The sequence below is a fragment of the Paroedura picta genome, chromosome 11 (genome assembly GCF_049243985.1).
Source record: "Paroedura picta isolate Pp20150507F chromosome 11, Ppicta_v3.0, whole genome shotgun sequence".
Taxonomy (NCBI): Eukaryota; Metazoa; Chordata; class Lepidosauria; order Squamata; family Gekkonidae; genus Paroedura; species Paroedura picta.
The window spans coordinates 31,242,250-31,267,037 of NC_135379.1; the positions used below are offsets into that span (position 1 = coordinate 31,242,250).

General features: G+C 40.6%; 1 protein-coding gene across 2 annotated transcripts in view; it reads left to right on the forward strand.

The window, feature by feature from the left end:
* The window catches only part of WIPF3 (WAS/WASL interacting protein family member 3), a 43,872-nt gene that overhangs the window by 4,331 nt on the left and 14,753 nt on the right, over positions 1-24,788 (forward strand). For both annotated transcript variants that reach the window (XM_077303571.1, XM_077303570.1), the window contains one exon: positions 9,776-10,054. In XM_077303571.1, coding sequence (XP_077159686.1) covers positions 9,821-10,054 — 234 coding nt within the window. In that variant the 5' untranslated portion in view covers positions 9,776-9,820. The remainder of the gene's footprint in view (positions 1-9,775; positions 10,055-24,788) is intronic.

Genomic DNA, 24,788 nt, shown 5'->3' on the forward strand with positions numbered 1-24,788 from the left:
GAGGAGAATTGAAAGATCAACCTGGGGCTTTTAAGGATGAGATGTACTACCCCACAACAATTACTAGTTATGTTTCTAGAGTTCTTTAATATTATACTTATAACTTCTGTATTGCACAGGGTCGCCCACTCTGTTGTAGGAAATTCTGGGAAAGGGTTTGGGAGCCTGGAATTTGGCAAGGAAGCAGAATTCCCACTGCAGATGGAGGATCACCCCCCCCCCCCGCTCCATTTCCCAGGGCTACTCCAGCAACCAAGAGGCAAAATAGTAAGAAATTACCATCAGGTAGTGGTGTGATGTCATTTCTGAGGAAAACCCAGGAGTGATGTCAGCCCACTCTAAGATGTCAGGGATTCCTAGTTTAGACTGACATCACTTCTGGGTTTGTCTCAGTAGTGATGTCATGCCATTGCCTACCAGCATTTTTCAGTCTTAGGAAGAAGCTCAGTAAAAATGTGATGCCATAGAGTCTGGCCTCAGAAGGAGTTAATTCCTCCAGGATAACTGATTTCTGTAATTCTAGGGAAAGACCAGGACCCACCTGGAGGCTGGCAACCCTAATTTTATGTTTGATGCAGTTATATATTTGATGCATTAAAAAAATAAAATTAGTTCAAGTGTCACTATCGTTCAACCTCCCTGACTTAATAGGGTGTTATTTATTTGCAAAGCTTGAACATTCTAAAGTTTTAAACTGTTTTTCAAAAATGTTGATTAGAAACAAGCTTTCAACATTTCAGATGAGAAATATCAAGATCATAAATCAAAAGGACATAGATTGAAATGACGATTTCATTGTTCTACACTTGCTTGTTTATGCATGCATGCATTTGTGAAGATGTGAGATCAAACAGTAACACTGGAAAGAACTGATTTAAGACTTTCTCCTTCTGTTGCAACATCTTAAGAAGGTGAGCTAAAGACCACTAGCCCTAGCTGTGTAGGACATTTTTATTTTTCATTTATTTATTTAGATTTCTATTTTAGCTGAGTCTTTCTTCAAAGGCATAATTGTCCCTTTTCCATTTTATCCTCACAGGATCTGTGTAAAGTAGTGTTAGCCTGAGAGAATGTGACTGATCCAAAGTCACCTAATAACATTCATGGCAGAATGGGGTTTTGATTACACCTTCCACATCCTATTTTGCTGTTGTAATCGTTATACAACCCATGTTCATTTCAGCCCATTTAGTCCCCTTTAAACTAATGGGACAACTGCGGTTACTGTACATGAGTTGTAAATCAGCTACTACAAATTAATTGATATCATTCTGCAATCTCTTGGAGAGGAAGCAGAAATCATTATGTTTAAGATGGTGGGAAGTTAGACCCAGGATATATGAAAGACAAAGACATTTTTCTCAATCAGATAATGAAAACCAGTTTAACAATTTCTGAAACACTTGAGGAGCACCACTAAAACCACCAATATCTAAGCTGCATGTCCCATTTTCGTTGCTATTTAAATTCCTTACTGGCAACTATAAATTGAAATTTTTCTGGCTGAACAACTCAAGTAGAATGTTATGGCCAAGGTTTCCTGTGTTTCTTCTATGTCAGTGTTAATGTAAATCTCTTCCTGCTAGATTGCCGTAAAACTGAACTGAGTTGTTATGAGGTAAAATAACATTGTTTTCATATGGGCTTAGTTCTTGGGGCACAACCTTTTCATTTCATCTCCTACCTTGATATAATCTACTAATGACTATATATGCACATAACATTTCTCGGGTTCCTCCACCCACCCCTGGATGGATTGTTTGAAACCTGTCTTACAACAGAGTTCTCCACAACAGTTATATTGGGTGCTGTCTGCACTTTTAGTGTAGCTGCTGTCCTTGTAGAAACAGGTGACCATTTATTGGTTATTTGATAACTGTAGAAAACTCTGGCATTGACTGGGCTTGCTCTGCCATTTGAAGCAGAGTTACACTTTTCTAAGCCAATTTGCTGTAGTGGACCTAAAAGGGTATAACTCTAGTAAGAGTTGCACTGCTAATTTCTATGGTTGTATTAGAGGATGTATTAGACAGTGGGGAGCATTGTGTAGATTAAAAAGTAGATCAAATTTTATATTGTCAAAATAAAAAATTGCTATTAACATTTATTTTATGCTAGTTTGAAATAGTGTATGCTGATGGCTTTTGTGTCAATTTTGGAATGGTCTGTTAGATGCAGGTGTCAGAGGAGAACTCTGGAGTTGGGTTGGTTTTTTTTTCCAAAATTTCAGAATTGGGTTGTTTTTTTGAGATGGGGAGTTCTAACTTGCACATTTCTTTTCACATGTGTGCATGCATAAAAGGAAGTCACATGTATGCTCTTGCACTGTTGCGTGGAAATTGTAGTAGGTAAGCATGACACATTTGCCTGACCTTCCTTTCAGGCATATGAAGAATTTCCTGTTTCCCTGGTCTAGCTCAGTCCCTCAGGGGTGAATGGGGAATTCTGTGTGTACAACAGTTTGTCCTTTCAGGAGGCTCATCAGAACATGTGTTCTCTTTACATTCAGGAATCTACTTCCTCCCTTGAAATGGATGAGAAGTTTACAGGCACATGTGAGATTTTGGATGAAAATGACCTTGTGAGATTTGTGGTAGAGTGGGGATTTGCACCTGGGTCTCTAGGGTTCTGACTTAGCACACAAACCAGAATATCACACTGGCCCAAGTTTCCCTTCTATATAAGCCCTCTGTGGTTACTTGAAAGTTAGAGAAGTGTACTTGCCACTTTTCCAAGCTATTTTAATTTATACTGCTTTCATAAATTATGTTACCTCTAGTAACATAACTTAGCCCTGGCACAATTAATCTCTGAACTAGCTTGGAGGAATGCCAAAACAATTTTTTTTGTTATTCATTTCATATATTTAGAATATTTAGGTGTAGCCTCTTCAGAAAGCCTGCTTTGAAGGTGGCAACAAAAATAAACATAATAAAAGCAGAAATACCATACAAGTTAACAGTTACTAGCCAATTTAAAATCCAGCACTGAATGCCCAGCTGGAGTTTATATCATCTACAGCAGGGGTAGTCAAACTGCGGCCCTCCAGATGTCCATGAACTACAATTCCCAGGAGCCCCTGCCAGCATTCGCTGGCAGGGGCTCCTGGGAATTGTAGTCCATGGACATCTGGAGGGTCGCAGTTTGACTACCCCTGATCTACAATGTTGTCTCCCAGTCACACAACACAGTGCCATCTGAAGCAAAGCATGTAATTTTCCTTCTAATGGCACAGGTCACATACAGGTCTAAGTGCAGCAGGTAACCTTTTTTCTATGAAGGACTAGAGCTACCCCTTCTATTGCACAAAGATAGATGTCAGCAATACATTTGCATAAGAAGACGTTAGCTTTGTAAACTAGAGCACAGCTAAAATGAAGAGCTGAATGATATAATGGCTGCTTAAGCAATCCAGGGCATTTAATGATGCTTTAAAAAGATAATAAATCTCTGATGCTTATGTACATCCTTGAAAAGGTATAGCATTCTGTATGGCAGTAAATTGCTTAGGGCTTCTTGACTCAAACTTGCTATGCTTCAGGAATATGCATTTATTTTTTATGATGGAATGGAAAGGCACATCTCTCACAGTCATTAACTTCTGGGTTTTGTTTGAATGAAGCTTAAATCACACCCTGCTTGCATTTTTTTGTCTATGGTGTAAGTACATCACCTGCTTTAGCATTTTCTAAAACACTAAAAAGACAATAATAATAATAATGACCACTGCAAAAAACAGACATGTCACAATAACAATTGATGGTGAAGAGATCGAATGTGCTCAATTATTCATTTTTCTTGGATCACAAATTGATGAGACTGGTGATAGCAGTATGGAAATAAAATATCTGATTGCTCTGGGTGCCTCAGCAATGACAAGCTTGAACCAAGCATGGAAAAGCAAGGACATAAGCCTGACTAACAAATGTAGATTAGTTAGATCTATCATATTTACAAAAGAAACAACAATTTATGGCTGTGAAAGTTGGACGATGAAAAAATCAGACAAGAGAAGAATTAATTCATCTGAACTCTGGTGTTGGACAAGGCTTCTGCAGGTTCAATCGATGGCAAAAGTCACAAACAAGAATATGCTACAGTGCATAAAGTGCATGTAGGCAAAATTGCATAACTCTGACTCACTCACTTTGGCCATATCATGCAATCCAACTCATTGGAGAAAGCAGTTATGCTAGGATTGGTCAGTGGAAAAAGGAAAACAGGCCAACAATGAACGAGATGGTTAGATCAAAATGGACACCGGTCTTAACATGACACAATTAGAAGAAGCGCTGCAAGATTGGAAATTGTGGCAGCAGTTATGCCACAGGATTGCCAAGAGTCAGACTCAACTGAATGGTTAACATCATCATAAGCATATCACCTGCTACCTATTTGGACTGCTATTCATAAAGTCCCATTTCATAATACAAAATGTTGCAGAGGTTTCCAAAGTGTAATATGGAAGACTTGTATCTATATAATGTGTGCTCCTTTGGGCGTGTGTGGGATACTTGTACCAGAAACTTCAGCTGTTACTTTAGTATAATCTGACAACAAAGACACAAGTCTTCTAAATCGTACGGTCTTCTCCAAATGTGAGGGAAGGCTTGCTTGAACAGATGTTCAGCTGATGTTCAGATTAACTTGGTCATAATTCATTCTGGTTTTCAGTTTGATTTGAGAAGGTGAGGGTTTCTAATGAAATCAGCTTTACAAATATACCTAACAGGTGTCTAATGAAAACATTTGACATCTGTTAGGTATCTATGTAAAGCTGATTTGTTCAGTGAAATATAATGGTTAAATGGTGTATTCCAGGGATTTTTTTTTTTACTTTATCAGTTTTACACATGAAATCTGACTACATTTGGCTGCCCCTGCTTTAGTTTCTTTTTATCCTTAAACACCTTCTCAACCATAGTTATACATCATGTTGTATGTTGTTGCCTTTGTCTACTTATAATTAACTACTCTGCAGTAATTTGAGCATGCCTTCCAACTGGGTATAGAGAGTCTAAGTGGCTATAAATTAATTCATTAGCTTTTCCTGTGGTGCTATATAGATTGTACACAAAGGATTCAGGCTCTGCCTTTTGTACTGGGAATTTAAAGACCTTGAAAGTGATTTATATTTATGTGGCAGTTACATAGTAGAGTCATCATTAGGGGATTTTATTGTGCCAATCCATTTTACAGTGTTTCCCCATGTCTTGGTTGCGGATCACTTGTCTGAGAAGCAATGAGTGAGGCACATATATAGCTATTTATGAAACCAATCATTTCCACAAAGTCCTCATGGTAAGAATGCTAGTTTCCACCTGGGGATCCCCCAAAATTACAAATCCCCAGACTACAGATCAGTGATCTTTGGAGAAAAAGGATGTTTCCGAGTATAGTTTAGTGCTAGAGCATCTGCTTGGCATGCAGAAGGTTACAGGTTCAATTCCCATAATCTCCAGTTTAAAAAAGACTAGGTCACATATGATGTGAAAGACCCCAAAGAGCTATGGCTAGTCTAGGTCAACAGTACTGACTTTGATGGACTAAGGGTCTAATTCAGTATAAAGCAGTTTCACATGTTCATGTGACTCTATGACACTGTAGCTCACTGAGGTCTCTGTCCTCCCCAGGCTCCACCCCCAATGGCATATTTATAATGGTTAACAGTGTAAATGTCTGAGAGAGCCAACCTCAGCAAACTTACATATTTCTTCACCCATTGACTTCAGTCCTGTGCACATTTACCCAGGAGTCAATCTGTTTAGGATTGCTCCCTTAGCATAGGATCCTAAATTAAGTTACACCCACTTAATTTCATTGAAGTCAGTGGTCTTAGAAGGGTGTGACTCTGCTTTCATTTACACTGCTGAATTTGTATAAATAAAATCACAAATATTCCAGATCCAGTACTAGAGAGAAAGTTGCAAACTGCAGCACATTCTGTTACCTAAGTGTACATGCTTGGCTTATAATCAGCTTTGAGTTCCAGTGAGAAGGCAGACTATAAATGATGTAAATAATGTGTTTGTTATCTGAGCTGTTTCACTAATGGATTCCACCCTGCCCAAAAGACAGCATACCTTCGAGACAATAGGCTCTCTGAGAATCAGTAACTAATCTTGTCAATTTCAGTCTCTCATTCCCTTCACACTCACTGTCCTCAATTAGCAAATCCTAACAGCCTGCCCCATCTTGATAGAGAGCCAGTTTGGTGTAGTGGGTAGGAGTGCGGACTTCTAATCTGGCATGCCAGGTTTGAATCTGCGCTCCCCCACATGCAACCAGCTGTGTGACCTTGGACTCGCCACAGCACTGATAAAATTGTTCTGACCGAGCAGTGATATCAGGGCTCTCTCAGCCTCAACCACCCCACAGGGTGTCTGTTGTGGGGAGAGGAATGAGAAGGCGACTGTAAGCCGCTTTGAGCCTCATTCGGGTAAGGAAAAGCGGCATGTAAGAACCAACTCTTCTTCTTTTTCTTCCCCTCCAGTATTCAAGGGGTCGTCAAAAATATTAACACCTTTAGTTCTCCCCAGGTAAAGCAATCATTGTTATTGTCTACTTCCTGGAAACCCCTCCTGGTTTCTCCCAGAATATTGTTCACACCTGGACAGACTCATAACATGTCTCCTGCAATCATTCACACACTAGAAATCTCATCAATTGTTTTAGGGGTTAGCACATCAGCATAGCCTGAGGTAACATTTTCCCTATAAAATAGAGCATCCAGTACCAATCTAGCTGTGTGTGTTCTGGGGCCCTCCGCACACCTCCACTTGCTTGTAGCCTGTTGGAAACATTTTGAGCTGCATGCTTCCTGGTAAAGCTCCATAAACCACATGTCTTCTTCTCCCCATCCTTGGCAACTTTCAGTTTCTAATGCTAACCAGGCTGTGAAAGTGAGAAGCGGTTTCCCTCTGAAACTGAGTTATGTAGTCCAAAGATAAAGATTGACCATTGGAAAAGGAAAGGAGACGGTAATATGTTTACACTACTCTCTGCAAGGCAAGTGTAATACTGTGTATTTGATGTACCGCCTTACTGTTCTTAGTGAAGATAATCCCTCAAAAATGGTTTTTGGAGTTCAAATAGTTATGGACATGGATGATTGTATCTAGGTCAGCTGCTGTTGTAGAGTGCAGATTACCAAGATGTGGGAAAGACCCGCTAGTTGCCTATTTTATAAATATATAATTTATAATTTATATAATATATATAAACTGCCCTGAGCCTCAAAGGAGAGCGGTAAAATAAAATAAAATAAAATAAAATAGTTAGGTAGTTGTATAGTACAGAAAACAAATCTATATGTTTGGGCTTCCTGAAATAGCAGAATACAAAATCTTGTCTTTGGTACTTTCAGAGTTTCCCAGTTCACAAAACCCAAAGGCAGGTTATATGACTAAGTGCCTACAGCAAGCTTTCTCAACCAGGGTTTCGTGAAACCCTGGGATTTCTTGACGACCATGGAAGGGTTTCCCAAAAGTTTGGGAATTAATTTTGTATATATATGTAACATTTATTAAGCATATCAAAAGGGCCAGTGATGGGCCTAGAGAGGGTGTGAAGGGGAGGGGCCCTGGGTGGGTGTGTACACAACTATGCTTCTCAACTATATTCTGCATGATCGGGCCACTTCTGGGGATTCTTGAAGCCAGAAGAACATTTCAGGGGTTTCTCAACAATAAAAAAGTTGAGAAAGGCTGACCTACAATGATGACCTAGGATATGAATAAATGACCTGTAGAGCCTTCATAGATGTCTAGGTGTTCCAGGGAAAGATTGCTTGTCAGTATAATCCTACCACAAATCCATTGCATATATGTGCTAAAATAGCTGTCTGAATCAGCCATGGTCAGGTGACTTCCACCAAGCTTCTGGGCATCCCTTGACCCATCAAACTGAAAATTTGCCTGTATTGAGCAGGATGGAATCCAAGACTGATTTATGGGTGCCCCAGAAGCCTTGAAATGACAGGCTATGGAGTATTCTTTCTGTACTGACTGTTTTTATATCTGTATTCATTTTCTTTTTACTTGGCTGCAACTGTTAGTCAGGTCATGCAGAATTACCCTAAAATGAAGGGTAAATTACAAGGATGGTTAAATATAACTTGTCTGAAAGATGGCTGAAGGGCTCCCAGGTCAGCTTGTCATACTTTGAATATGGCATGTGAGGAGGGTGCCTAACAGAGGACCATTCAAAAGAAATTCCATCTAAACATCCAGAAGAAGTTGCTGACAGTTAGAGCGGTTTCTCAGTGGAACAGGCGTCCTCGAGAAGTGGTGGGTTCTCCATCTTGGGAAATTTTTAAACAGAGGTTAGATAGCCACCTGACGGAGAGGCTGATTCTGTGAAGGCAAAGGAGTGGCAGGTTACAATAGATGAGCAGTAGGGTTGTGAGTGTCCTGCATAGTGCAGGGGGTTGGACTAGATCAGTGGTCCCCAACCTTTTTATCACCGGGGACCACTCAACGCTTGACAATTTTACTGAGGCCCAGTGGGGGGGGGTAGTTTACTCCTCTACTCTCAACCACTGCCCTAACGCTCTCTGATCGCTATGGTAATGTTTAAACATCCCTTCAAAATAAAATACAGACATGCCACAACAATGAACATAAGGAACATTTTATTTTCATGGAAATTTTAACTCGTGACAATGACAAATCAATGGAAACCCTGAGCTTGTTTCTCTGCAACGAGATAGTTCCATCTGGGAGTGATGGGAGACAATGACACTCGAAGTGTGTTGTAAAGGGCCAGGGGGGATGAAGTAAAGGGCCGGGGGGGGAGAAGGCATCCTTCGCGGCCCACCTCCAATTAGTCGATGGACCACATGTGGTCCGCAGCCCACAGGTTGGGGATCGCTAGACTAGATGACCCATGAGTCCCTTCCTACTTTATGATTATATGATTCCAGCGGCAGCCCCTTGATTACCGAACAGGTGCACTTGGCCCCCTCTCTTCCAGTTTTCAAGAGACAGCTGAAGACAGTTTTACTCATTTTTATTCATTGGCAGAGGTTTTAAACTGTTGTCTTTTATGAGTTTTGTAACTTTGATTTTATTTATATCATAAGTCGCCTTTGAGTACTGCAAGATTGGAAGGCTTATGTTTTTAATAAAATAAATGTATGGTTGAGTTTCCCATGAACTGGCAGAGTGCAACCATTTTAATGCAGTGTACTCTCAGCATGTGTACCTGAAGCCTATATTGCATCAGGATAATCAGGGAAAACTTTTATTTCAGAAGCAGAGGTCTTTACATGCTGGTTGATGGCTGACTTTACTTTCCTCATATTGCTTTGCCAGCATGTAATTGAATGTTCCTCCATGCTCACCGAGAAATCTCAGGAAATAGGAAGTGTGATCCAGTCAGACTCCTTTTGTCTGACATCTGGTTTTCGGTCTACAGGGATTTTCATGGCAAGTATAGCCAAGCTTAGGAGTTCCCTTCCGCTCTCTGCAATCTGAAATGCTCAGTGACCAGTTTATGGCCCCAGTAAGGTTAATAATTTATTTATTTAGGTTCATCATAAGAAAAAAAAATCTTATCTCAGTTGATCAGTGGGGAAAAGCTGATTTATAAGGTTGTGTATGCTCTTTTCTTAAGTATCTGTTGGGAATAATTTTTGTACATGACCTATGGGATCCTATCCAAAATCTATGGTTTTGTGAAAATTCTTCAGCTATATATTTGTAACCAAACAGAGATCAACTATTTCAGTGTACAATCTGTAAACTGAATTTTCTTGTTATTTTTCTCTCTCCAGGAATTACTTTGAACTTTGGTAACAGACTGAAATTAGAAACTTCAGATGCCTGTGCCTCCACCACCGCCCCCTCCCCCTCCCCCTCTGCCACCACCTTCTGGAGTTCCTCCTCCCCCTCCCCTTCCATCGCCGCTTTCTAGGAGTGGTCCACCCCCTCCTCCCCCCCTTCCATCATCTTCTAATGGAGGTGTTCCACCACCGCCTCCCCCACCTCCTCCCCTTCCATTGCCTTCTCCCGGAAGTGGTCCGCCACAGTCATCGCCATCTTCACTGACTCTGGTAAGGCTTCTTTTGCAATTTGGTTGCATTATATGTTTATGGTTGTATATATTTCAAAATAATGTTACCTCCAAAACCTTTAAAAAATTCTGCAATTGTGTGAGATGGTTCGATTTTTATATTAGAAAAAGGGTTGTTTTTTTTCTTCCTATGTAAAGAATATAAATTCATCCATCATGTTTGGGTTAGTTTACCTTGTCCTTGGTGATGTTTGTTAGCGGTGATCCCGTGTACGGTGCTCACAGTTCTTGTGGTTGACTTCAAAACCAGATTGTGCATATTCAGTAATTTAATCACATTCCAGTCTTTCACTTGCTGATGTCTGAACTTCAGACTTTGTTTCATAGTTACTGAAATGTTGTTGCACGTGGCAAACACAGTTGACTGGATTATACTCATCCCGCACCCCCAACAGCAAACGCAACTGTCTTGGGTGCAAGCATATAGCAAAGACATAAGAGGGCTGCCTATAGATTTCTCAGCTCTTCAGCAGCTACAGTTACTTTGCTGAAGTCAAATAATTGGAACAAAGAACAAGTTTCTTTTCGTAGCCCTTTGGGTTTATCTTACAATGAAGTGTACAGAGAATTGAGTTGGTTCCATGCCAACATTTGGTCTTCAGTTGTCATTGTTAATTCACTTTGTTTTTATGGACCACCCAGAAGACCTCATAATCAGCCTGCTGCATTCTAGAATTTCCTGTGGTTTCTTTGCAGAGCTGATGACTGGGGAGTCTTTTAAACTCAAAATGTAGTTGCAGCACCATGCTGTCCTCTCTGGATTTCCAAAAGCCCCACTGAGGCATCCCAGGGTTAATGCCACTTTAATTTTTCAGTCCTTTCCTCCCTCTCATTTCAGCTTCATTAATCATTTTCTGTCCTCAGACTTAGTGAATCAATTGTGAATTATTAGCCTTTGTCCTCTTAAGGTAGGGTTTAAGTTCAGCTGGCCAAGGCTAGTGTTCTTTTTATGATGGTTGTTTTGTAATGATGCTATAATAATTACAAACAATTTTTAAAAAAACATGCAGTAGTTTGGGCTGTCTACAGAGAAGACTTAACTCCTTCTCCCTGCCCTAACAACTTACATTTGAATTCAGGAGTGTCAAGGCCAGCAAGCTGTAAGAGAACAAGAAGCAACCAATTAGCCTGAAAACAAAGAAACAATAAAGGGAAATTGCAGGGGAAACAAGGGTAATTATGCATGTACAGGTTTTCACCAAAGTCAGCATGCTGGCCCTTTTAAATCATTTTTAAAAACGGTCGCATTTATGCCTGTACTCCATTACCACATTGTTTTTTTCTGCAAACAGTTATGCATTTGAAAGACTTATGATGCTAGATCTTAACGTGGGGGGGGGCACTTAATTGTGCTATATGCTTACTGGCAGGCCATGGTCATTTGTAATGTCGCCTAACCGCCACTCTGGCAGATGCTGCTGGCAGGGCCTCATGGGAATTGTAGTTCATGGAGATGGAGACCTCAACAAGAAATTTCCATGGGGCACAGACTTTTGAATGCAAGCACTGCAACCTTTCCCCCTCAGAGGTATGCTGTTCCTTGTAGAGAGTAGATTGAAATGCCTCTGAGGGAATGAAGAAATTAATTTCTTCTGGTGTGATGTTGTAATAGCAGTGGTGGGAGGGTCTGTGCCAAACAAGAGGTGCCAAACCTCGAGCACCCATTGATGGATGAGGGACTAGAGCAGGGGTAGTCAAACTGCGGCCCTCCAGATGTCCATGGACTACAATTCCCAGGAGCCCCCTGCCAGCAAATGCTGGCAGGGGCCTCCTGGGAATTGTAGTCCATGGACATCTGGAGGGCCGCAGTTTGACTACCCCTGGACTAGAGGTTGTCTGTTCACGCATTGGTGTTCGGTGGCACAGGTGAGGAGGCCAAAAACGCGTTAACGTTTAGGCATGCGGAAACAGGCATGTTCAGTACTATTGTAAAAGAAAAGTCATAGTAAAGCTAGTTTCAAATTCTGCACAGAAACCAGTTCAAAAGGTACGCTCTCTGCTATGAGCAGGGAGGACAATTCATAATAAAAAATACTATGGTGGGTTTTCCTTGGCAAAAATGGCACCACATGCAGAATAAAAAAGTATTTTTGAGACTTTTCCTGCCGTGGATAGTACTCCCAGGCTTACAAAAAAAAAAAAGAAAACTTTGGTAGCCTGGATCTTGCCTATGCAGCTCCAGTGGCTTGCTCTTATTTAAGTCCACTTGCAGGGGGATATAAAGAAGGAATGAAAGATGGGGAAAGATGTCACGAGGAACCACTCCTGGTCAGTGGGACTTCTGTTTTTAAATGCCAGTATGTAGTAGGGAGATTGGAGCTTTAAAACAACTGGTAGGAATAAGACTGAGCTCCCACCAAGCTTATCAGGAGGTGAGTAGGGCCATTGTAAGGCAGATCTTGTTATTGACTTCTCTCATCAAATGAATGGAAGCCATAGCCTCTAGAGCTGGAATGGCCAAAGTATGGCTCTACAGATGTCCATGGACTACAATTGCCATGAGCTCCTGCCTACATGCTGTGCTTTCATTAGTCATTTTCCATTTCTCCTTAAGCTTTTCATTCTTTTTTATTGTCTGTTCTCTTTCTTTCTCCCTCCCACCTTTCAGGGGTTTTTGTGTGTGTCATGTCTTCTTTTTATTCCGCCTTCTGCAATTCTTTTGCAAAGCAAGGAATGAGCTATTACATTTCACACCCTCTTCATCTTGCCATACGTCTGTGCATATATTAGCAGCGACTTTGGATAAGAGAAGATTTTTATTGATTTGTGACCAACTAATATAATTGGTGGTATTTTGCTTCATCATATTAATATATACTTGCACCCCTGAAAATCAAAAGGTGGGTTGGAAAGGGGTCATGTACAATTGTTCAATTATTTAATTTCAATTTTTATTTCAGTGCCATAGATTATTGGAGAACAGAATATATTAATTTATTAAATCACTCAGTGAAAGAGCCATTTTTATGACTGTCTTTGTTACAATGAGAAACAATAAAAATAGCAAAAAATAATAAAGGGAATTTATTTAGGTACATACCTAGTGATAAATGTAGATACCGTTTCTGCGAACATGGTACATTTCAGGCATTTGTGCCTGAGATCGTAAATAGGTTGTTTAATAATGTACATTTTTAGTGTTCACAGACCCACATCATGCACCTACTAAAAACAACTTATTTTTTAAAACGTTGTGTTAACCATAGGAACATGTATTATGGCCAGCTGCAGGATCATGGCATTTTCCTATATTGTATAAAATCACACTGTCATACACCAACATGGCCTCACTGGTGATCGGTGATGATTCCAGAGAAGTTCACAGCACCAGGTGTTACACATCTGTCACTCTGATCTACATCAAAACATGGCTGAGAGTCTCAGAACCTTGGCTGGAAGATTTATGAACCGTCATACGTAGATCACTCTATGTGAGAAGAGAATTTTTAGGGTTCAATGTCTGTATCTTCCACCTGCTATAAAGTTACACAGCTGTTGCTGCAGCTGCTGAATTTATTGTGATAACCAAGATGAACTTCCAAAATGTAAATTGAATTAGTCTACATTTTCTGTCCCACAATTATAGTAGCATAGTCCAAGTCAATTGTAAATTTTCCACTCTCTCCTTCCTAACAGAAATTTTTTATTCCGCCTCCTCATTCTCTTGGGAAATGAGGTCACACAGCTGCTGTGCAGGGAAGATTTGTTCCAAAAAATACATTTGAAAATTAAAGATGCATCTTCAAGTTAGAGATCAGTGCTGGGGCTTAATGTACATGACAACCCATATGGCAAACCCTTAGGAATGCACACCCTGGGCTCCTAGTGAGCCTACACTTGGGTTTCTTGCTTCTGTTGATTATGCACAGTGCCACTGTAGAAGGAGCTGTGGATCTCTTTGGTGAAGCTAAATATAAATGTTGCCTTCCTTTGCACAACTTTCCAGAGTGCCAATTGAGTAGTGAGAGAATGCTTTCCAGAGAAAGAAATAGCAGCTCCATATCCAATATTGTAGAACTGGGAAAGGTGCAGAAAAATGCAACTGAAATGATTAGGAGAATGTCTTACATGCATAAAACTGCGAGAGTTAGGGGATTTTTAGCTTAGGGGGAATTATGCATGTGCTGTAGAATATGCTTCATGTTTCTCTCGTCACCCGGTCCCTTATATCAGAACTTTAAGCAGCTGTACAGTTGCTTACAGCCTTGACTCTCCACATCACAAGAGGGTTTTTCGTCCAATTATATTTCAAGTGATTAACAAATATAACAGAGCATTTTCAGTGAATATATTGAATTTATTAATAACACTTTGTGGAGGACTCATCTTTGCCACCGATGAAAGGACTGAAAATGGAGAATAATCTAGAGCCCGTTTTGGTGGAGTCCAGGTCGAAATTATAATAATAAAGAGATAACAGAAACTCTTAAACTTTGTTTAAGCCATTGGACGGATTCTTTTTTCCTTTGTTGTGTTTTTGGGATTGTCCACTTTCTTCTTGCAGTAGAGTTGATTTAGGACAGACAAAAAAGGTACTTCTGTGATTAATGTATAATGAACTTGTGAAACTCATAGCCACAGGAGGTAGTGATGGCTGATGTCTTAAATGGCTTTATGAGGGTATTAAAGTGAGATGCCAACCTCCAGATCCCCTGTAATTTTTGTTCATCTCCAGAGAGCCAGTTTGGTGAAGTGGTTAGGAGTGCCGACTTCTAATTTGGCATGCCGGGTTCAATTCTGCACACCGCCACATGCAGCCAGCTGGGTGACCTTGGGCTCACCACAGCACTGATAAAGCTGTTCTGACCGAGCAGGAATATCAGGGCTCTCTCAGCCTCACCCACCTCACAGGGTGTCTGTTGTGAGGAGAGGAAAGGGAAGGCGACTGTAAACCACTTTGAGACTCCCTTGGGTAGAGAAAAACGGCATATAAGAACCAACCCTTCTTCCTCCTCTTCCTCCTCCTCTTCCTCCTCTGGAGTAAATGGATGTTTTGGAAGATTGATTCTGTAGGATTGTACCTCACTGCAATTCCTGTCCTCCCCAGTTTCTATCCCCGAATTTCCAGGAGTTTCCTTATCAGAATCTGGCAACCCTACGCCACCTTCATCTCCTGCTGATGGCCAGGGTGATCTGGAAACCTTAGCATTAAGGGCATTAATAGCTGGGCTGGCTAAATGGAACCTTCATGATTTGACAATGTATAGCTGACTGCCACTTGTTGAATGAGAGGAAAATTTGGCCTTTTGTTTCCTACTTGTTAGACCTTGATTAGTCACTGTGGAAAACAGGATGCTGGCCTAGGTAGACCATTGCTCAGAACTCACAGAATTCTTGTTCTGGGCTGCAAAATAGCCATTCACCTTATTGAAAATTGTGGGCTTATTCCAGGCTAACTACTGTAGCCTTTGAATAAAACTACCCTTGTGTACTTAAGACTATATTTCTGTGCATTAACATATATTCTAAATTTGGTACGCAATTTACTTCAGGAGTGAGAATAAAAAGGAGAAAGCAAATGAGTATATTTAATGCTAGGATATCATATACTACATACATTGATTTTTTGTTTAAATTTTGCACTTGATATAGAGTACCATTTTCGGATTCCTTCTCTAAATTTCTGGAAAATTACTGTGTGCTCTGTATGCTTAGAGTAGGTGTTCTTTTGTGCTGTCTGATACTGCTGCCATGAGATACGGTGTTCTTGAAGATATCCGTGAGGCAGATGGTGGTAATTGGGAGGATATTTATGAACACCCTGCGACTGCCTTCTTTCAAACATTGCATGATGCTGTCTTGCACTTGACGAAACCATAATAATTATAGAATAACACCAGCTCACATTTCTGGAACATTGAATACATTTCATTTAAGAAGAAAAATTGTAAACAGAGAAAATATCGCAAGAGGAAAATGCAAACAAACAGTGGTGGGTTGTGTGGTGGGCTGTCTATCAGCTGGTACAAATTTGGGGGGCAAGTTTCATACAAAAGATCCCAAACTTTGCTGCTGATGGCTTCTAGCCACTGAAACTCTTAATCATCCTGCAATCTTTAATTAATTTAAACATGGATCTAGTTGATGAATGATTCTGATCAGTATTTGCCCTTGATTCAAAATTGGTGGGCCTGAGAATGAAGGATGCATTTTTCTCGGAATATTTGGCTTTATTAACCATGCCCCCAACCTAACAGATGAGAAAATCCGTTAGGGCAAAACCCAGAAGAGATGTTTGAAGATCTGTAAATGAGCAAGCTCATAATTAGCAGCTGCAGAAAGACCCCGTTTGGATTAGGGTTGGGTGCTTTGGTGCACCTTGGCCACTTCGGCGATTGCGGAAGGTGCGCCGAAGCGCCCAACCCTAGTTTGGATCATGGTTGTAGTGTGGGGTAAGTTGCTGAAACTTTCCCTCCTTATGCCGGTTTCCCCATCTCAAACAATACCTTGGAATTGTTGTATGCTCCATGGGAGAAGTATAGGCAGAATATATATAGACTGCCCAATTGCTCTCCCAAACACCGTAGAGAGTCAACCCTCCAGCAGCTGCATTGGCTCCCAATTGAATACCAGATCAGATTTAAGGTGCTGGTGTTCACCTTCAAGGTCATACGCGGTCAGGGTTCTGTGTACATCAAGGACTATCTGTTTATCTATACTGCTCAAAGAGAGACTTGCTCTATACATTCTAACAGCCTAGTAATCCCTGTCCCCAAAGAAATCCATCTGGCCTTGACCAGAGCCAGAGCCTTCTCCTCCATGGCTCCCAACGAGATCAAGGCCCTGTCTGAACTCAGACATTTAGTAGGGCCTGCAAAATGGAGCTCCTCTCCTGGGCTTTTAGTTAAGACCAACAACGACCCAAATCCAACCAAACCACCAGGAAACTCCAACATCTATGACCATATGTCTCCTCAGCTGTTAGGCCGTTCTTTGTGTTCTATTATATGTTATTTATGAGTTAGATCTCCTTTTCTCAAATGGTTACAGATATTACAAATGTTATAATGTCTTTTCTAGTTTCTATGTTCCATGTACACTGCCCTAAAATGCCAAGTGAGGGGCGGTATAGAAGCCGAACAAACAAATAAAATAAATCAATAAATATTGGCAAGCTTTGTTTTTCCCCAGTAGAGCAAATAGCTTCTCCCAGGAAGCATTTTAAAGTTGGAAAACAGCAAGCAAGGGCTGATTTAATAAACCTCAGCACTGGCTATCAATACACAATTGAACATAGATGCTTGGGAAAAACATCTTTTCATTCTATTCTCTCATGGTCGAAATACGACATTACACATGAAATGGTAGCCATCACTACAAGTAATCTGCCTACTTGGGTATTCCTGGGGAAAACAATGGCAGGAGCCGCAGGCTCTTGGATGAGCCATCTTCCTGTGCATGGCTTACAGAGGCATCTCCTGTCACCAGAACAATTGCCTGGTAGAGTATTCCTGGGCAAATGGCAAATTGGTCGCACTTGTTAAAACTACCCATTAAAGTTTTCTTGATGAGGAGGGGGAGGGGGGAGGAAGAGGAGGAGGAATTGGTTCTTGTATGCCGCTTTTCTCTTCTCAAAGGAGGCTCAAAGTGGCTTACAGTCGCCTTCCCATTCCTCTCCCCACAACAGACACCCTGTGGGGTGGGTCAGGCTGAGAGAGCTCTGATATCACTGCTCGGTCAGAACAGTTTTATCAGTGCTGTGGCGAGCCCAAGGTCACCCAGCTGGCTGCATGTGGGGGAGCCCAGAATTAGCCCCGACTGGCCAGATTAGAAGTCCGCGCTCCTAAACACTACACCAAACTGGCTCTCAGAGAAGCATACATGGAATGGGGAAAGGGACCAAACACCCTGAAACAGTGTTTTTGTGCCTTTATGGTCAGGTGGCTGTAGGTTGGCTGTCATTGGCAGATCATTCCTAAGGTCACTGTGGTGACTTTGTAGACTGTGAAGTGCTCAGTGAAATGATTTTATGAACTTAGGCAGACTGTGAATGGATGGGCAGGAAGGGATGTGCAAGTGTTTGTCTCTTGTGGCCCTTCCTTGCATGCCCAGGGAATTGCTGATTGCCACTGTGGGATGGTATGTGAATTTCCTCCAGGCTGGATTCTGGAGAGTTTTTTTTTTGGGGGGGGGAATCACTTGGGCATGAAATCAGGGGCACTGTGGGTGGGCAGTTAGTTGTGAGTTCCTGCATTGTGCAGAGGATTGGACTAGATGACCTTGGAGATCCCTTCCATTTCATGATTCTATAAAGGAAAGAGAACCATCAAATCAAGGATGTTGACAAAAGCGATGCATGAAGCAAAAGGACATTTTGCACTTGTAAACAATTCAGTAAGGTTAGGTTTGAGTATTTGGCAATCCAATGTTTGTAGCAATTCAATGTTACTGTTTGGGGTTGTGCTATATTTGTAATGTTCTGTGGTTGGCAACCTAGGTTCAGGAGACTGTGGCCTAAAAGTAGCTCTAGTAATTATATTTTGTTTTCAGTGTGCTAGTGTTCTCCTAGGAGAGGGAAGTGCATGGGTGGATAAATGAAACCGCTTCATCCGTTGATGTGGTTAGTCTGCCTACATGGCCTTTAAAAATAAAATGGAGTCAAACTGCATGGCTGCATTGACTAAGACTACATTTTGTTATTTCTCAGTGAATAATGGTTAACTATGATATTGTTGTTTTGTAGTTCAAGAAGAACTAAATAAATAGCAGGGTTAAGAATTCTCTTGGCATGGTCAATTGCGTTTTCTATATAAATTTCATATATAAGAACTTGAGTAAAAAATTTTTCTCAACACAGCTATTCCTTGATTTTTTTGTGATTGCCTTGGCAATCTAGTGGGACTGTTGATTAAACAGCTAAATTTGCAAATTTTAATCTTTAAAACTAACCTAAAGATATTTCTTACTGGGAAATGGTAGTTTCAATTTTTAACGAGAATACCATACAAGGGATGCTAGTACTGATTTGATAGTCACTAAACTTGTGGAGAACCAGTTAGCTGTAACAGTTCTTAGAACTGCACTAATTATATTGTACGTCAAAGTTAAGGTGACCACATTGTCCCATTTTTGGAGGGACATCTGGGGGTTCCTGGCAAATTGTACTTATGTTGAAATTAAAAATATATATTACAATACTATTTTTGCGTTCTATGCGTTCTGTGAAACTTTTTGTTGCTCCATATAGACCAAACTTTTAATCAAGAACCCCCCGGTCAATGGTGTCCCGCTTTACCAATGTTAAAATCTGGTCACCTTAGTCAAAGCTGTGTGCTTACAGAAAGCCTTTAAACTTTTAGTTGACTTTTAAAAACTTGGCAAGGAAGAAGAATGTGCTTTCTGTACATTTTATTTTGTTAGAAATGATGGGGAGAGAATTGTCAGAGTAGTATTAGGCCTGCCCCTGTCCCCGGATGATTGATAGCACCACAGCTGTTTACCAAGCCAACAGGAGTGGCAGTAAAGGAGAAGCAGGAGACAGGGAATGCTTCACCAGAACAGAGCTTTCGAGGTGAGCTCAAACGCTGAGGGCAAGAAAAAGTAAGGAAGGGGCGGAATCTTAGGTTAAAAAGGCATGGAAGGTTGATGAGGGGATCATAATTGGAGGAAGCAAGGCATGGAAGTGATTTGCACGTGTGGGTGTGGTGTCACAGAGGGAACTGCGTGTGTTACATGAGAAGACGAAAAAAGCAACGGAAAAAGACCAGAGAATCACCTCGGTTGGGGAGTTGGCAGAGGGTAGAAGCCCAGCATGGGACACACGGGGGACGTGACAGATGTCAATAAACAGTGGTTATGAACATCTTGGGATGTCTGGGGCAGAATGCCGCAATTGACTAGAATGGGATTACATTTTGCACATGTCTACTGAGTTTAAGTGACATGCCACATAATGGGGCAAAACTCCCCAAGGGTCTTAGCTGTTCAGAAGGGATGGGGATGTTCTATAATCCCCCATAATGAAGTCTGGTGCCTGGACTCTGACCAATAGTGTATTGGTGGATATCCTTACATTTGAGTCTGCCCTGAGTTGAGTCACTGCAAGGGAGAGATATTTTATTTATTTATTATATTTATATATACTGCCCTCCCCAAAGGCTCAGGGCGGTTTACATAGAACGTAGAAACTATACAAGAAACAATCCATACATATAAATCACTATAATATTATTATTACTGATAATTATAACAGTGGTAACAGATAATTATAACAGTTGTAACAGTGTAACATTACAAACAGTAGTACAAACAGGTCCAGGAGCAGAACGCATTGATGGATTTCTGGGAGGGAGGGACCAGGGGCCATGCAGGTGTTGTTGGTTATGCCTGGTCAACCAAATGCCTGGCAGAAGAGCTCCCTTTTGCAGGCCCTGAGGAACTGTCAGGCCCCTGATCTCCTCTGGGAGCTCATTCCACCAGATGTGGGCCAGGACAAAGAAGGCTCTGGCCTTGGTTGAGGCCAGGCATGCTTCTTTAGGGCCAGGGATCATTAGCTGATTGGTGGTGGTGGAGCATATAAATCATGTCTTCTACAGGACGTAGAGGAGGCAGATAGTTGAGTGTTGGCTGCTCCTGAATCTTCTCCCCAGCAGATGAACCATGTAGCTTTCTAGTACTTGGGATATCCAGTTCCCCAACTTCCCATTTCTATGGAGTTACACTTCATAAATATTTAGAGTGAAAAAATGCTGTGAAGACCATTATGGTCAAAATGGGCTGAACTTTCAGCCTATTAAATGCATGACTAATTCTATTTCTGTTGTCTTTTTCCTTTTTTTTTTTTAAGAACACACTCATTATCTAACCTGACATCTCTTATATGGGAAATAATAGGAAATCCCCTAATGGCTGCCAAGAAAAATTAGAACCAACTGTTCATGTTCTGATTTCATAAGCTAAGGTCATGGAAATTAATTTTATTCTAATCTACCAGGCACATCTCAGGGACTTGGTAGAACAAATGAGCTTCCTATTTTAGTCATGTTTCAATTCTTGGTGAAAGGCCAATATGTTTTTCTTCACGGAGGAACACGTTTTCTCTTCCAAGAATGAAAGGAAAAAAAATTGAACAAAACTGACGCTGAGCCAGCAGCATTTGCGGAAAAGTGAATTTTTTGTTGAAGGAGAATGGCTTTTCAAATGCAAATCTAAATTAAAAATAGCAAATACCTGCCTTAACACTTTATAGTGACTTAATTATGCAGTGTCACAAGGAAGAGCTCTGTTAGTCTTTAACAATAATGACCAAGAGTCCTTTGACACCTTAAAGATGAATACATTTTATCGTGGTATAAGCATTTATAAGAACTCCTCTCTTCTTCAGATACATTAACTGGTAACCACTGTAAATATACATGAGTGCAGAGAAGGCCTGGGGATGGAGGAAGGTTACGTAATACAGACAATTGCTGTTTCTTGCCAACTTGCCAATTCAGGAGACTGGGAGATGGAGCCCAGATAGGGGAGGGTTTGGGGAGGGTAGTGTAATGCCATCTAATTCACTCCCCCAAACAGCTATTTTCTCCACAGGAACAGACCACTGTAGTCTGGAAATCAGCTGTAATTCTGGTAGATCTCCAGGTCCCTCAGAGAGACTGACAACCCTAGCTGTGTCTCATTGTAGTTCATCAAAGCACAAATAAAAATGAGAACTCGAGAGCAAAAGATCCAACTGGAATTTAAATACAAAAGCAGAAGTTTCTGATTTGCAAGACGCAACACATAGTTTTAGAAGAATAGGCAATTTGTGCCTTGACTGCTACTGCATGTAACTAATATGAATTCACTTGGGTCAGTACTTGGGTAGAACTAGAAATACTAGTCTACAAATATTCTCAGTAGATAGAAGCAATATTGCCCGAGTGTCTGAAATTGCCTGAGACTGAAGAAGAGAAGATTGGGGGGGGGGGGTACTGTGGCCATTTTAGGCCCATAAGAACACAAGAGTTCTGCTGGATCAGTGGTCCATTTCATCCAGCATCCTTTCTTACAAAGAGGCCAACCAGTTCCTCTGGAGGTCCAACAGCAGGTTGTGGAGGCAAAGGCCTTCTTGTTGCCTTCTGGCACTGGTATTTCCTGCCTTTCTTTGTGGAGATTCCCTTTAGTCACCATGGCTAATAGCCACTGGTCTATGCTCCATGTATTTAATCCCCTTTTAAAGCCACCTACACCTATTTTCTCCAGCACCGAATTCCACATTTTAATATGTCGTTGTGTAAAGATGTATTTCTTTTTGTCAGTTCTGAATGCACTGCCCATCAGCTTCACTGGATGCCCTTGAGTTCTCTATTTTGGAAGGAGAAAACATTCCCCTTGTTAACTCTCTCTACCCTGTGCATTATTTTATTTTATTTTTTAATGTACCTTGGGATTGCAAAATTAGAGAGCAGCACACTAGGAACAATATTTTACTAACAGTGAAACAAACCTGGATCACGAACTCAGTGAATACAACATTAGATTTGGAGCAGTAAGACTCATTTAAAACCCACCTCACTACAGACTAGGCAGCCTTATAGAAGTCTTCTTTTGTTACATTACCAGTTCTTGAGAGGCATTTTGCTTTTTAAAAAATTGCCTCTAAAACAATTTAGAGAGCGAGAGAGAGAGAAATAGCCACTCATGAAGTGGTTTTATGCCATCAATCTTTTGAATTGTGCTGATCCTGCCGACCACTGGTCTTCCATATGGAGGAGCAGGAATCCACACTGACTCGGTTTCTGCTTGGCCTGTGCATACTTTTATAAACCTCTGTCATATTCCCTTTTAGTCTTCTGTTTTCTAAACTTAAGAGTCCCAGTCTCCTTCAGCCTTTCTTCATGGTTGCCGTCGTCTATAGATTTACAGCCCTGCAATGTCTTATTTGAGATACAGCAACCATACAGGATTTCAAATAATGCTATATCATGGGGGCAATTCTAACTGTGGATATTTTCCCCCTAATAATCCCCAGCATAGGTTGCCTTTTTTCAGCACTGCAAAAATAATGAACTGGGAGTGGTGGGTCCCAGTGAAGAGACAAATATAGAATAATACAGCCGCACTGGGAAACCAATATGGCAATAAAAAAATATCCAAGTTGGAATGATATAGAGTCGTCTCTCTTCAGTTTCAGTAATTCTTTTATTCTTATTTCACGCAAGTCCCGACGCGTTTCCCCTACAGCTTTTTCAAGGGACGGTTTTTATATTTAAGGACCAACTTCAACTTATTAAGAAATCTCTTTTTTATTATATATTTTTTATTTTCATGAAGATAGAAATATAGAATAGAGACAATATAAGTTATTAATACAGAGAATAGTAAAATATAGTCTTCGTTTGGAAATATAAGATCCCATTATTAAGAAATCTCTTGACAGAGTATAAGGTCACACAATAGCTAAACTTAGCTTGTGGTATTTCTTGTTGGCGTGTGTATCACTTTACATTTACCAACATTGAACTTCATTTACCCCATTGTTGCCCATTCATCCAATTTGTGGAGATCCTCCTGGGGTTCTTAACAATCATCCTTGATTCTTACCATCCTGAATAATGTGTAATTTGCAAACTTGGCCAGTGTGCTGCTCATCCAAAATTCCAGATCATTTATGCACAAATTAAATAGTACTGGCCCCAATACCAATTCTTGTGAGACTCGATTGTTTACTTCCTACCATTGCAAGAACTATCAATTTATTCCTACTTTTTGCTTCCTGTCATTGAACTAGTTTTTAATCCATAAGAGAATCCACTCCCTTATCCCAGAACCGTGAAGTTTACACGTGAGTCTTTGGTGAGGTATCTTGCAGAAATCCTTTTGAACATCTAAATATATAATGTCTGCCAGGTCATCAGTGACTATATGCTTGGAGGCTATATCTTCTCCTTTTCCGAAAGAATATGAATACATATCCATTCTAATTCTCAACCTCAATTCTCTTTTCCTTCAGTGGTTCTTCAGTTGTGTCTTTTTAGGGCCTGTTTCTTTTTATTGGGATAGCTGTTTTGTGTTTTTAAACTTTTTTTTACTTGTTTGTAATATCCAGCCTGATGAAACGTTTAATGAACCCAAAAGTTTGTACCATCATGTGATGTTTGAGTGGTCCTGATGATAGGACATTATATGTACTGTGTTAGAAATGAATACTTAGGGTTATTTGTGTTCATTGTTACACCATGAACACGTGCCGAAAAGCATATGCTCAAGTAAATTTTGTTCATTGTTATGGTGCCCCACTAGATTCCTATTTTATCATGATTTTATCATGATAAGGCAAGTCTTTCATTGTGGAGAAAATTTTCCTCCAACTGAATAATGGTCTTCTCCTTCCCTTCTCCATTTGATCAAGTGAAGTAAGTTAGGATGAGGGAGAAAAGGACGCCCGTGTTTTTCCAGTGGCCAAGTGAACTCAGGTCTCCTTAAACTATTCTACCCACTACAACCCACTGTCTCTGCATAAGGGAGTTTTGGCATCCAACCTAGTAGAAGACAATTGTAAATCTGTTCTTTTAAATTAGAAAAGCCATCATCTTATTCTAATTTCCTTTTCTTAGAGGATGCCTTGTTTTATATAAAGAACTAACACACTTTTCATGAGTATTGTATTTGAAGTTTTCATCCCTTTGCTTGTTCCTCCCCTTCTGCTTATAGAAAAAAAGTTGATGTATGCATGGTATGTACAAGCGACACATCCTGTGAACATATGAACCCATGAACAAAACGGCAGCTGT